General features: G+C 28.2%; 1 protein-coding gene across 1 annotated transcript; it reads right to left on the minus strand.

Moving 5' to 3' along the window:
* Positions 1-4,244: 4,244 nt before the first annotated feature.
* LOC103504579 (homeobox-leucine zipper protein HOX3-like) lies at positions 4,245-6,306 on the minus strand. Its single transcript, XM_051089720.1, has 4 exons — positions 6,249-6,306; positions 5,488-5,708; positions 5,133-5,212; positions 4,245-4,633 (listed from the first exon to the last, which is right to left on the minus strand). Exons 1-4 carry the CDS (start codon positions 6,304-6,306, stop codon positions 4,315-4,317), a joined length of 678 nt encoding a protein of 225 aa, XP_050945677.1. The 3' UTR covers positions 4,245-4,314.
* Positions 6,307-13,429: the final 7,123 nt, after the last annotated feature.

A 13,429-nucleotide genomic window follows, 5' to 3' on the forward strand; every position in this document is an offset into this window, starting at 1 on the left:
TTTATTCCAAATGTTCGGTTGGGAGGGAGTTGAGAACAAATCCACCATTAAAACTCATCCATTCTTGTTGTTGGAAGTATATACTTAGAGGGTTTTGATTATTCATTATTATTTGAGAGACATTGTTGATTTGATTGTCTTCTTTAACACCTTCAAAATGGCTTTTCTTTCTTTTTAATTTTATTTTTTATTTTTTGCTTTTAGTTCCCCTTTGTGTGTATATATGTATTATATAATAATATATATAAAGAGATATTAATGATCCAAACCCTGTATCCGTACACAATTTGTCAATACTCTGTTGATTTGTAGGTTTTCAAAACAATTACAACTAAACTTCTCTTCTTTTCTCCCTTCTTCCATTACAACCAAGGGGCCTTCTTGTTTGGAAGAAAACTTAAAACTCTAACAATGATCACAATATCACATGTCTACCCAATGAGCTTAGGGATACCAAAAAAAAAAAAAAAAAAAAAAAAAAAACTTTCCAACATTGTCCCATTTTCTCAACGTCCATTTATTATTGTTCGAGACAACAAACGTCGCACGCGTACCTCCTCTATATTTGTTATGAAATTGTCCGTTTTAAACAGAAGTTCTCATGATGGTCTTGTATCAATAGAGATGGTTATTGTCTTACCAATATAGATTTTTCTCCAAATAATTCAGCATATTCATCTGTTCACCTCACGAGCCTAGCTCTTCTTCTTTTTAATGCATTTAAGTGTCAAGTCTAAATCATGGCTTTGATATGCATTTAAGTAGCTACTTGTTAGGAACTGTCTAAACTTCGTATATCTTTGATGTATAATTCATCGTGTGTTATTTGTTTTTAGTCTTATGGATTATAAGGCTTTATATTACACATACCAATAGAGATAGTTATCTTGGCTTATATATTCTCGTAATCTATCATTGATCTAGCCAATGTGTAACTTTCATCACATTCCCATTAAATATAATATCTATATTTTCTTAGGAAGAAAAAGAAATGTTTTTAATTACCATGAAAGTTATACGTCGTTGAAGAAAAACACTTCGTGCATTTCAAGCTACTTCTCCATTTTTCTTCTCTTCTTATTCATTTTAAAAGAAAATTTGTGTGATCACAATATGAGATGTACAAAGATAGGTGCATCAAGTAAACACTATTTGCAACTTAATTTATTTTTCTACCTACTTGATGATAGTATGAATAGTACATACCAAAAGTATCAAGAAAAACTTGTTTCATATCCGACATGTAAGATCATTTCAAAATTTTCATTTGCATTATTATTGCTATTCTTGTAGTTATTCTTTTTTTTTTTTTTTTTTTATCAATAGCAAGAGGGGCCTAATTCTCACTAGGATCATATAATTACTTAATTCTAGCAACGACAAGAACATGGTGTCGTAGGACAATGTGTTCAAAGAGTAATCCTTGACCTTATTCCTAATCTGTTTTTGACTCTTTGGTCCTTATCTTTGGCCCCTTCTCTAATCTAAAATAACATAAGAAATAGCTATTCAAATCATATGCAATTTGATATATATATATATATATATATATATATATATATATATATATATATATATATATATATATATATATATATATATATATATATATATATATATATATATATATATATATATAATGTTCATAATCTAACTTTATCTAACTTTAGTGGAATTAATTTTTCTTATATACCATAACAGTTTTCATAATTTCTCTAAAGAGAACATCCCCTTCCAATGCAAACATTTAGGTAGGTATTGAAGGACCCTTGTGTTTTGTGATGAACAGTTGCTAAAACACATGATTTGATGGGTTTCTTTGGGTTCTATATGATGAATATTTTCCAAACCAAGTTAGGTTTTAGTTTGTTACATTACGTTTAATTTTACTGCCACAACTATCCTACTAGATGATCGAACTTTCAACTTTAAAAAAGTAAGGTCTTATTGAGCTAAGCTTTGATATTAATTTAAATTAGGTTTTACATATATGTAAGTTTATTGGGTAAAATGATATTTCATTTTGTATGGTTAAAATAAATATGTTTATGTAAGTTTTAAAGTTTTAAAAGTGACAAAGTATATATATTTTTTACGGTTAAAATGAGCACAGCTCAACTGAAAGTGTTTATACTATCAACTTCGAGGTTAAAAGTTTGATTCTCTCCTTCGTGTATTATTGAGTAATATATATCTATATATGCATATATGTATATACTAACTTTATTGTCACTTATACCCTTCTGAAGACACTTATCCATCGGTTAGAGTGAGATAATGATTGTGAGGGACTGAATGGTAGAACATTTTCATTGCCCAAAATCAATATCATAAAATTGGGCTTTTGGCCTTGTGCATTGATGGGCTTATTTGTTATCATTGCCTCCAAAATCAAACAACTTTGTGGGCCACGCCTTGTCAAAAGCCCAAAAATGGCCCCAAGAATTGGGCTTATTATGGGCCAACATTAGAGAACATGGATAAAAGCCCATGAATGGCCCGGAAATGTTGGGACATGGCCCATTTCAGAAATTACATAACCTTTCGTTTTTCTCAACCATATTTTTAAATTTATTTTGTGTTTTTGTGATATCTAAAGATTTGAGTAACTTTAAATTAGTTACCCTCCCTACATATTTATAAATATTTATATTTTAAAATATCTAAGCACTCTCCTTCCTACATATTCCTAAACATTTGTAATTCACAAAGGGGATAATATATTTTTGAAGGGGTAGAGTCTTGATTTTGAAGTGTCTTTATATTTGAAGATTTCCATTTTTAACGTCAATTTTTCATTAAATATTTACATTCAATCATGGACGAAAAAATAATTTATTAACGAAATTAAAATAATTATGAAATAAAGTTTCAAGTTTTAGTTTCGATGAAAACCGTAAAACTTAATTAATTATAAGTTCGTTTAGTACTATTTTGAAATATAAGAACTAAATTGGAATCAAATTCAAAACTTAAAAACCAATTATAGTGTAAAATTTCAAAAACTAGAGAGCTAAATAATAGAAACTATACCCAAAATCTAGAGACCAAAAAGATATTTTTCTCTTGAATTTACGACAATATTTTGGTAAATTGTAAATATAGCAAACCTTTTCCATGATAGACTTCACTAAAGATATAATTCATTCCTAATAAACTCCTACCACTTATATTGGTGTTACAAATTTGTTGTTAGAAAGAATTTTAATCATATATATTGGTATTCGAAGTTTGATTTTAGTACTTTCCTTTGGTTCATTGATATTATTTAAAAAGAAATAGGAAATACCTCTCTCTCTCCTTCCTTCTCTAAATTTTAATCAAATTTTAGAGAAACTTAATTCAAAAGATAGGGTTGTGGCGAGAGGAAGGTGTTGTTAGAGTTAGAATTAGGTTTTCCCCTTTCTCTTTTTACTTTTTAATGGAAAACTGCATTTTTTTTTATATATGCATTCTGGTTAATTTCTACGTAGTATTTACGTTTCAAAATGTTTCGAATTTGAGCCTTTAAGCTTTGATTTTGATTTCAATTTAATCTTTCAAGTTTATAACATTTTTAGCACACATGAACTAAATATAAACTAGACCTAAAGTCACCTACGAACTTTGAATATATTTTTCTCTCCTTTTAATTATTAACCTTAAAATTACTGTGTCAACTGCAGTTACCTAAAAAAAAGTGGGATAGTTGCAAATATAACAATTATATTCAAAATAATTAAGTATATAGCAACATTTTAAAAAAATTGCAAATATAGCAAAATCTGTCAAAAATATATCTATGATAGAAGTATATCACTAATAGACCATGTAGCAAATGTTGGTCTATATAAACCATAAGAGTCTATCAATGATAGGAGTATATCACTGATAGACCATGTAACAAATGTTGGTCTACCACTGATAAACTATAAGAGTCTATCAATGATAAAAGTCGATCACCGATAGACTTTGCTATATTTGCAATTTTTTAAAAATATTTCTACATACTTAATAATTATTCTAAAAATTACTACCTAAGTTGCAAAATTTTGGTATGAAACAATTATCATAGTTAAATCCCCAAGTTGAATTATCTTTTCTAATATATAAAAATAAGTTGATGAATGATGTATATATAGGATTAGGTCACACTCTATCCTTTTCTATTTGTATAACTTACTATCTTTTTTTACATAAAAATTAATAAATAAGTAAGAAAGTTCACCAACGTTTGTACATTCAAAAAAGAAAAAAGAAAAAAAGCCTTCGGTCATTTTCTAACCTTAAGTTATTAGCTTTATTGTTATAATCATTTGTTCATTTCTAGCCTTATCAACAAGCTCGCGACGGCTGCCGCAATTTGAGGGCGGACAAAACCACCTCTGACTGCATCGCGGTCGCAGTAGTGGTGGCGTTCTCTGCAACAGTGTTCTTATTGGATGTTATACGTTCGCACCGGGGACATATGGTTATAGTAGACCTCGAAAGGGGCGGCTGTGATCGGTTGTGTCGTGAGACAACAGCAGGCGGAGCAACCTTGATGGCTCTTAGCTCCTCTAGTTCCCACTGCAACCGACGATTTTGCTCCGTTAATGATCCAAAACATCTCTTCATATATTCGCATTCCAACTCGGTTTGCTTCAGTTTGCTCCTACAATATTATCGTTGTATGTTTTAGTATTTGAAAAGAGTAACTCAAGTATCAATGAAAACCGTAAAACTTTTCTATTCTTTTTTTCAAGGTATAATATTAGTTTTAAATTTTGTTTCATTTTGATTTTATAATTATGATTAAATTAGATGAAAAATTTGTAGTATGTACTAATTAAAACAAATTTTTATGAGATTCTAATAGAAAATTTGAAAGAAAAATATATTCCATAAATTGGTGATTCTTTTAGAAAAAAGTAGTTTACTTTTTGTTTTTTCTATTTTACAATAGTGAAAAGAAAAAATAAATGGTTATGGTCTCAAAAACCAAGAAAATAATTTTGTGTCCATTTGTTTGTTTCTTTTTTTTGGGATCTAATAAAACGCTTAAACATATCCAATATTTTGTTAAAAGAGAAAAAAAAAAATCTTAATTAAATAAAGTTTTAAACTATTTTCTGTCGTTTATTTTATTTAGAAATGAATAAAAAACTAAAAACCTGGCCCTACGATTCTGAAACCAAACTTCAACTTGTCTTGGCTTCAGCTTCAACTCCATAGCCAAACCTTCCTTTTGCTTCTGAAAAAACAAACCTTTTTTTCACTTTATATGTATATATATATAAACACACTAACAAAAACTGTATCAACTTTAAAATGTTTGATCCTTTCAACCTATATAAATATTATATATATTTTTGAAAAGGACACTAGAAGTTATAGAAATGAGTGACGCACTTGGATATTTCAATTAGATTATACTTTTTAGCATCCTTGTTACACCCCTTTAACCTATGTATTTCCGGGAAAGAAAACCAAAAAATAAAGATGATATTTAGATCTGATTTTGCTCACAGGGTTTAATGTATGATTGAGCCTAAAGCTTTCTTCAAGAAGGCGAGACTGATCTTTCGACAGACGAAGCTTCTTCCTTGGTTGAGTACCTCCATTATTATTATTAATGGAGCTTTCTTCTTCCCCCTCCTCCTCCACGCTCTGCCCCCTCGCCCAATCTGCTTCCGCTTCTCCCTCCGCGGGTACTCGGTTCATGTCCAATTCTCTCACTGCACAAACTCTCACTTTCACTTTACTCAACATGCAATAGCATGACACAAATCTTAAACCTAGCTTAGTGTGTAAGACCTCCGACCAAATACTTTTTTAAAAAATAATTATCCCTACCTAACATTTGTTAACTTCAAAGAAAAAATCATTAAAGTGAGGATACATATACATAGACACACATATAGCATTATGATGGAACAAGTGGAGATCGAATCAATTTCTCATGAAAATGCTACTTGGGGTTGTAATGTAATCAAGATATTGTTATGAATTATAGAGGTATTGAAATACATGAAGAATGGAGGTCGTGAAGCTTGGAAAATGTGGGAAATAAGGTTGGTTTGAAAGCTGGGAAAATTGATTGAGTTTGTTATAACAAAAAAAAATGGTCTCAAAACGTTCGGTAAAGATGGAATTCGAGTTATATTACATTATAAATCCATTCCAATACTATCCCAAACTTGTCTTAATCATTACAGAGTTTGTTGATGCATGAAAAATGGAAAGCTTACCGAGCAAAGGACGAGTGGTCGGTAGTGAAGAAGAAAAGCCAGGCATGGAAATGGAGAGATCCAAGTTGGATGAATTGATGGGATCAAGAAATGCCATGGGAAGTTGAAGAGGAAGAAGAAGAAGAAGAAGAAGAAGAAGGAAAGAAAGGGAAAGAATTATTTATTTGTAAAAGAGTGAGTTGAAGAAAGGGTCATATATATATATATATATATATACCAAAAAAGAAAAAATATACATACATATATATTTGAAAGTTTGAGAGTTGGGTTAGGGTTTTATTGACTAAGGCAGTCAAAGTCAAAGGATTGGGGAAAGAGTTCCATTGGATGGAAGACACGTGTAAAAATAAAAAAGAGGAGATTAATTTTGTTAAAGAAGGGAAAGGCAAAAACAAAAAGGTTGGCTTCAAATTTGGTTGTCGGTTAAAATAAACAAAAGTCAGCTGGAGAAATCATTGGGTGTTGCTCCTAAAAGCTACTGCTCCCTGGACCCTTTTTTCTCCCACCTTTTCATTTCTAACTCTCATCTCTATTTCCTCTTTTCAAAAAAAGAAAAAAAAAAAAAAAAAAAAACGAAAAAGCTATTGTTTGGTGATATTTCGTTAAGCTTACTCTCAAATTTTAAACCAATCGGTAATTTAATATGATATTACAGTAAATTAGTTCAGGAGATACTAAATTGCGAGAAAAAAAAATTTATATATATAACTAAATTTATTCTTCATAGTCAACTTGTCTTTAAATTTAAAATCTTAGATTATCTGAGTGAAATTAATTATATTAAACAAAATAGTGAAAATTTTAACTAATCAAACATTTTATACAAGCTTTGTGGTGATGGAGTATGAAATGGGGGGAGTGAGGATGGAGATGAGAAAGTCATCGCTAACCTCACACTTCCTTGTAGACATTTTTACTTCTGAGTATTAAAAATAATTTTGAATATTTAAAAAGTCAATCTAACATAGATTCTAAATATGTTAATATGCTAAAGATCATATATACAAATTAATTAACATCCCTAACTTTTAATTTCTTATTACTGAAAACTCTAAAATCTAAAACTATGATCTAATTTTAGTTTTTATATGTGATGAACTGCAATACACACGACAAGAAAAATGAAAGTCTCCCGATGCACAAAGACGTTGGAAGATATATGAAAAAGATTCTTTCGACGTCATGTATAACTGCGTCGAAAGAAGTTTATAATTTTTTTATTAAATTACCTTATACCGATGTTACCTTATGTTGCGTCGGGATTGTCAACCTTTCCCGACAGAGCTTCTACTGTGTCAGAAGAAGCTTTTTTCCCGACGTCCGTGTTGTACGTGCGTCGGAAAATACATATTTTCTTGTAGTGACATACACTCAAATGGACATCCATTAGGTCTATCGTGGACTCCCTTATAGAAATTAAATCTTTTTATATTCATAAATACTATCGCTAATTTTACTATTTAAAACAATTTTCTTTTACGTTAATTATAATTGTTCTAATTATTAAGTAAATGATGGTGTGATTGCTAAACTAAGCATAACCCCATTGATAAATCGTTTATTAATTATATCATTTTGATTATCACATTATATTGAGTATATATATTTGATGTGATATGTCTAGCTATAAGATAAAACTTGAGTTGAATGTTTATGTAATATAACAAATAACTTTTTTGTAAAAACATTTAATCCCAAAATGTCGATTCATGTTTGATATGTTTCAAAGTTGATGAACATGATGATTGATAGATAGCCACTAGTTGAAAATTGGATTAAGTTAGGTTTGTTTCTCAAAATTCCACTAATTGATTGTCTCACATAATAATAGTTCATAAAAATTATATGTATCAAAAACTTAATCTACTCCCATTTTCTTTTGGCAACTTTCTTTTTCTATTTTCAATAAAACAATTATGAAATAAAAATCAAACTTTCAAGTTCTATAAAAATTAAAGTTTTGATTAATATTAGCGATATTTTAGATGATGGGTACAAATAGAAATAGGAGAAATAAATGTCCACCTTATATATATATGTATGTATGTATTAGAAACATTAAATTAGCAAGATTGTAATTGTAATGCTTACATCATATCATACATCATGAAAAAGAATTAGATTTTGATAAAATATAAATTAGGGTTTGGAAGAAAAGATATGAATATGATGAGATGTGATTGCAAAATGATATGAATGGTGACCTTAGCACAAAGAGAGGAGTAACGCTTCTTAATTAATTACCATTTAATGCTTCAAAGGAAGAAAACAAATAATATGGGCTGGAAAATTAATCAAATTAAAGGGGAGAATCATAATACCCTTCAATCACATGCACTTCTCAACCTATATATTTTCTTTCAACGTTATTTTTTTTAAAAGAAATTTGTCTATCGTCGACATAGATAACAATCTATTGTTGGCTAATACAAAGTAAAATTTTGTTATATTTGTAAATATCTTTTTTACTGTGATATATATAAGAAAACAACGATAAGATTTGCGATTTTTTAAACTTAAAATCATATATATTTAGTTTAAATTTGGAAAGTGTTAGAAAGTATTAACCTAATAGAATTCATGATAGTGTTTTGAAATACTTTGACTATATCATTTTTTTAAGATTTTCTTTGTAACTATTGTTTTAAATTATTCTTTGATTGAATGGTTTTGCTGTAGTTTCCGTTTTCTTTTATGCGTTCAATATCTCTAAGTTTGTTTCTATACTTATTGAACTTTTTCATTTTCAATGCATTTTTGTCAAATTTGGAGTATGACAAGGATACTAAAAATGTGTCGACCTAATTGAGATATTCTCAATACGCTCCTTAATGATCCCTCCTTGTCTCTCGATGAATGTTAAAAAAAAAATTATTGTTTTAAAATATAGGTTTGAACTAATATTTTATGCCTTTGTTTTCTTCTTTTAGTACAAAATACAAATTAAGAAATATTTTGAATCATGCAATTTTTTAACCGATAATATTCACTATACGTATGTTATTATATTATGCTTACTTTGACAATTGGATCTTTATATGCTTAACAATTTTCTTTTCATTAATTTGAAATGTTAAATTTTTCTAATAAAAAGGAAGAAAAAAAAACAAAAGCAAAACAAAATAAACAACATTCTTCCACATATATATTCAAATTATAAAAAACCAAAAACAAAAACAAAAAAGAAACAAATTTTAAACTAAGAAACTTCAATCAAATTAAACAATTTTCTCTTTTCAATCCAACAACTTAAACATCAAGAGAACCAAAGTTTCCTATTGCGTAAAAATGGGGTCTATTTTCATTGGACCAAAATGCATAACCCAACTTTCTTAATACAATTAATTACTCATAAGAATTAGTCAAATTCCAATCTAAAAATATTACATTCTACCAAAAAAAAAAACTATTGCTTTTTTAATTTTGACAATTTCTTTATTTTTCTCATTTCTCACATCTTAATAATTAAATTGATCATCATAATAATTATGGGACTTATTCCACCTATATATAATAATATTAATATTTATATCATAGTTTATTAATTATATATAGCCATGTAAATACTATTATTAATTTTATGATAAAAAAAATTAAGTTACTAAAAAAACATTTAAATATTGTTGACATTATTCACTACAATGATTTCTTAAATATATATATATATATATATATATAGAAATAAGTTTATTTTTAAAGGGTGTTGTACTTATATATCATTTAGTCAAGTTATGAGTATTATTATTAAGATGGAAACTTGAAAGCAATAAAATCGAATGCAAATATACACTTTACTCCTATCTGACTTCTTCTTCGTTTTTAGTGGATTTGAATTGGATTATTTTTTATATAATTTTATGAATGAGGGTTGTGATTGGAACCTCTACTATCATAGTCAATAATCTATTTGTCAAGTTTAACTATACTTTCATAGGATGAATTGTTCAATCTTACGTATCTTGAATTTGACTCCACTTCACACATGAAAATATTATACATTTTCTTGACCTCCAAGTAATTGTTGTTCATGTTTTTACTTTTGAGATGAGTATTTAACTTAGAAAAGTCAAATTGTCCATTATTTATAATTTAACTTATTTAATTAGAAAATCCCTCAATAGAACTCAAAAGAAAAATTAACTAACCTTAATATATATCACTTTCTCAATATTATTTTACATGTTTGATTTTTGTTGAAATTAATCCCCTCTTGAAATTAAAAAGAAAAAGGACCAAGACTTAGATTGGATTCTCCACAAGATGGGAAAAACAAAAAAAAAAAAAAAAAAAAAACATTATCGTTTTGACCTAATCCTAATCATTCTGACATGTTTTCCTTTTTTTCAAATTGTCTTACATGTGATTATTCTAAACCAAATTTCCCAATAATATTCTTTCAAATTTGAGTTTTGGTTTACAATGATCTTCCTCCTTTATCTTAAAATTACATTTTGAAAATAACATTTTCTCTATTTCAAAAGCAAAGATCGAACCTTTTTTTTTACTTCCCAAAAGTTTTAACAACACTTGTATATAATAATTATTAGAAGCAGATAAAAAAAACATAATATAAAAGTAGTGTTAATGAGTTTAATTTTAAATTAAACAAAAGGGATAGTTGGAGGCACATCAACTCAATCCTTAAGATATAATAGTGTGTACAAGTATTTATAGCCTACATATAAGCATAGCAAATACTAAACCCTATTTCTTTCCAAAAGTATAGTTTATATCCCAAACACACAAAGACTAAAATAACAATGCACCATAAGCACTAACTATTATTATAGTTCTCATAACTCACTAACTATAATAATAACCAACTCTACACTCCAAACACTTCTTAATTGAATACTTATCAAATGAAAAGCTTAGTTTTTAAAATATATATATAATCTTTATCTCAATATGAAATCGTTAAATCGATTCTATTGTCTCACAGTCTTCTCGAATAACTTCTCGGGGTTCAAAGAGTGATGAGTATGGATGATGCTGACATGGCAATTAGGGTTAGGAAGGCCAGGGTCCTACGTGGATGATGTTGGAGTTGTGGGGAACTTGAGGTAGGGACAAGGTGTGTGAGGTTTGTCCAAAGAGACATGTTTGGATGGAAGACCATTGTTGTTGTCTTTGGTCTTGTCTATGCCTTACAACTTGGCCCCACTTCTTTCATTTGTGTATCTCTCCCTCTTTCAATTTGTGTACACTTATGCTTTGCTTCTCTCTCAAGTTTATGCCATTTTATGAGAGCCACTCAAACATTATTTTATTTTTCTCTCTTTTTAAGAAAAGTATCGATCTACACTATGAACCATGAACTTTAAGACAGTATAAATCTAAATCCCTGATATAGTTTTCGTAATGTATCAATACAAGTGTTTTGATTTCATTTCAAAAACATAGTTTAACATAGTTTGAGCTACACTTATAATCTATCAATTAAAGCCTTTCAATTTAATTTTTCAAATTGTCCTAAGTAATTGATTCGTTTTTTAAGATTTTCTAGAACCATGCATCTACTAAGTTACGTTCTTAATAAATTAATGATTGACTCAAAAGATCGAGTTGATGTGTGAAAATAAATTTAACATTATATCATCTAACATTTGTCTTTGAAAATTAGATATTCACATGCATCATTCTTACACTCATGTGTAGATTTTTCATATTAACAAAATTAACGATTAAAATTAACACGCCAATGATTTTTAAAAGTCTTTGCATGACGCTTGTTCAAACAGAATTTAATAAAAGATATAATATAAATTTTAAAGATTTGATTGATACAACACCAAAGTTTAAGAATATAAATTGAAATTCAAATATCGAAAAGATAGAAAATTGATTTTTTTTAAAAGAGCTTATTTGCAATGGTAAGTCGTAAATAAACCAAACAAAAATTCCACAATTCAAATATTGAAAACATGGAAAAGTGATTTGTTTTGAGAGAAAGTGAGGGACAATTGCCTCTTTGTTTCCACTATGGTTGATTGCTTCAAATTGACTTTGATTGGGTCTAAGGTTTGGTTATGACAAATTAGTCCAAAGTGACTTAAAACTATGAAAGTCAAACTTTTCTTATATTTTCTTTTGGGTATTATTCAGTAAAATATCAAAATTCAAATACTTGTTGTGCAAATGAATGATTATAGTAATAAAAGGAATTTACATACGGTAACGATGATAAAATATTTTGACATAAGAATGACATTTCTTTCATTTCTAGGTTTATCTTACGTCCTTTTTCACTTTTTTACATTAGAAAATTGATGTATAAGATTTTTTTTTCTATTTTTGTTATTAGAACAAATCATCATAGAGATCACTCGCCTTAATATAGCAATTATCACTATTAATGTAACGTTTGAAAGCAATATTATGTGACTGATACAAAAGAACAGCAAGACAAACAATCTCACAATGTTGATCCAGTTTCACTATAGGTTGGGATAAGTTGAAAGAGAGAAATTTTGCAGACTTAAAGACAAACCAATGAACTTCAAATCATATTTGGAAAATTGGTGTAGTAAATTGATGATTATATATTTATATCATATTTACCCACTGATGTGATTTTTATACATACAAAACATCCAATGATGTGATTTTGTTTTAAGAGTGAAAGAATATATGAAAAAACTTAAAGCTAAAAGGAAAGTTTAAAGTCTCCTCCATACCCACTTTTAATATCTATAGGTTTTCTCCAAACAACTTTTCAGATAAAATGTCACTTCTATGAGCTATGCCATTATATAATTAACGTAAATAATTAAGTTTCATCAGTGATTGAGATCCGTTACAATTGATCTATCAAAGAAATCTTATAATGATTGTACAACTTTTCATTAGATATGTGATGATGATCAAGATTGAAAGCCCACCATTAGTCTAGTGAATGTTTTGAGAACCGGTATTTGTGTTCATAAATCTTCTATTTCTAAATTTTGAATTCGAAAAACTATGTCGATATATGAGAAATTGATTCTATGTTAGAAAAATCGAAGATGTTTTGAAATTAAATCTTTAGGGATTGTTTGGCTCAAGGGTTATTACTATTAGATTGGATTATGTTTAAAAAAAATTATCATAATCTATTGTTTTAGGGTTATCATAACCTTTCTCCTCTCTCTTCTTCTTAAACCCTCTTCAACTCCCCATAACTCTACCTCCTTAACTTTCCATAGTTTTACTATTTCATTTATCTTCTAAATTTTACTCTT

Source organism: Cucumis melo, chromosome 9 (genome assembly GCF_025177605.1).
Source record: "Cucumis melo cultivar AY chromosome 9, USDA_Cmelo_AY_1.0, whole genome shotgun sequence".
NCBI classification, from domain to species: Eukaryota; Viridiplantae; Streptophyta; class Magnoliopsida; order Cucurbitales; family Cucurbitaceae; genus Cucumis; species Cucumis melo.

Bases quoted from the DNA above. Each gene is read 5' to 3' on its own strand.
- LOC103504579 (XM_051089720.1), bottom strand. From the start codon at position 6,306: ATGGCATTTCTTGATCCCATCAATTCATCCAACTTGGATCTCTCCATT. The intron at 5,709-6,248 runs GCTTTTCTTCTT...AAGTGAAAGTGA, and splicing joins TCTCTCCATTTCCATGCCTG to GAGTTTGTGCAGTGAGAGAA. The intron at 5,213-5,487 runs GTGAGCAAAATC...TTGTTTTTTCAG, and splicing joins TCAATCATACATTAAACCCT to AAGCAAAAGGAAGGTTTGGC.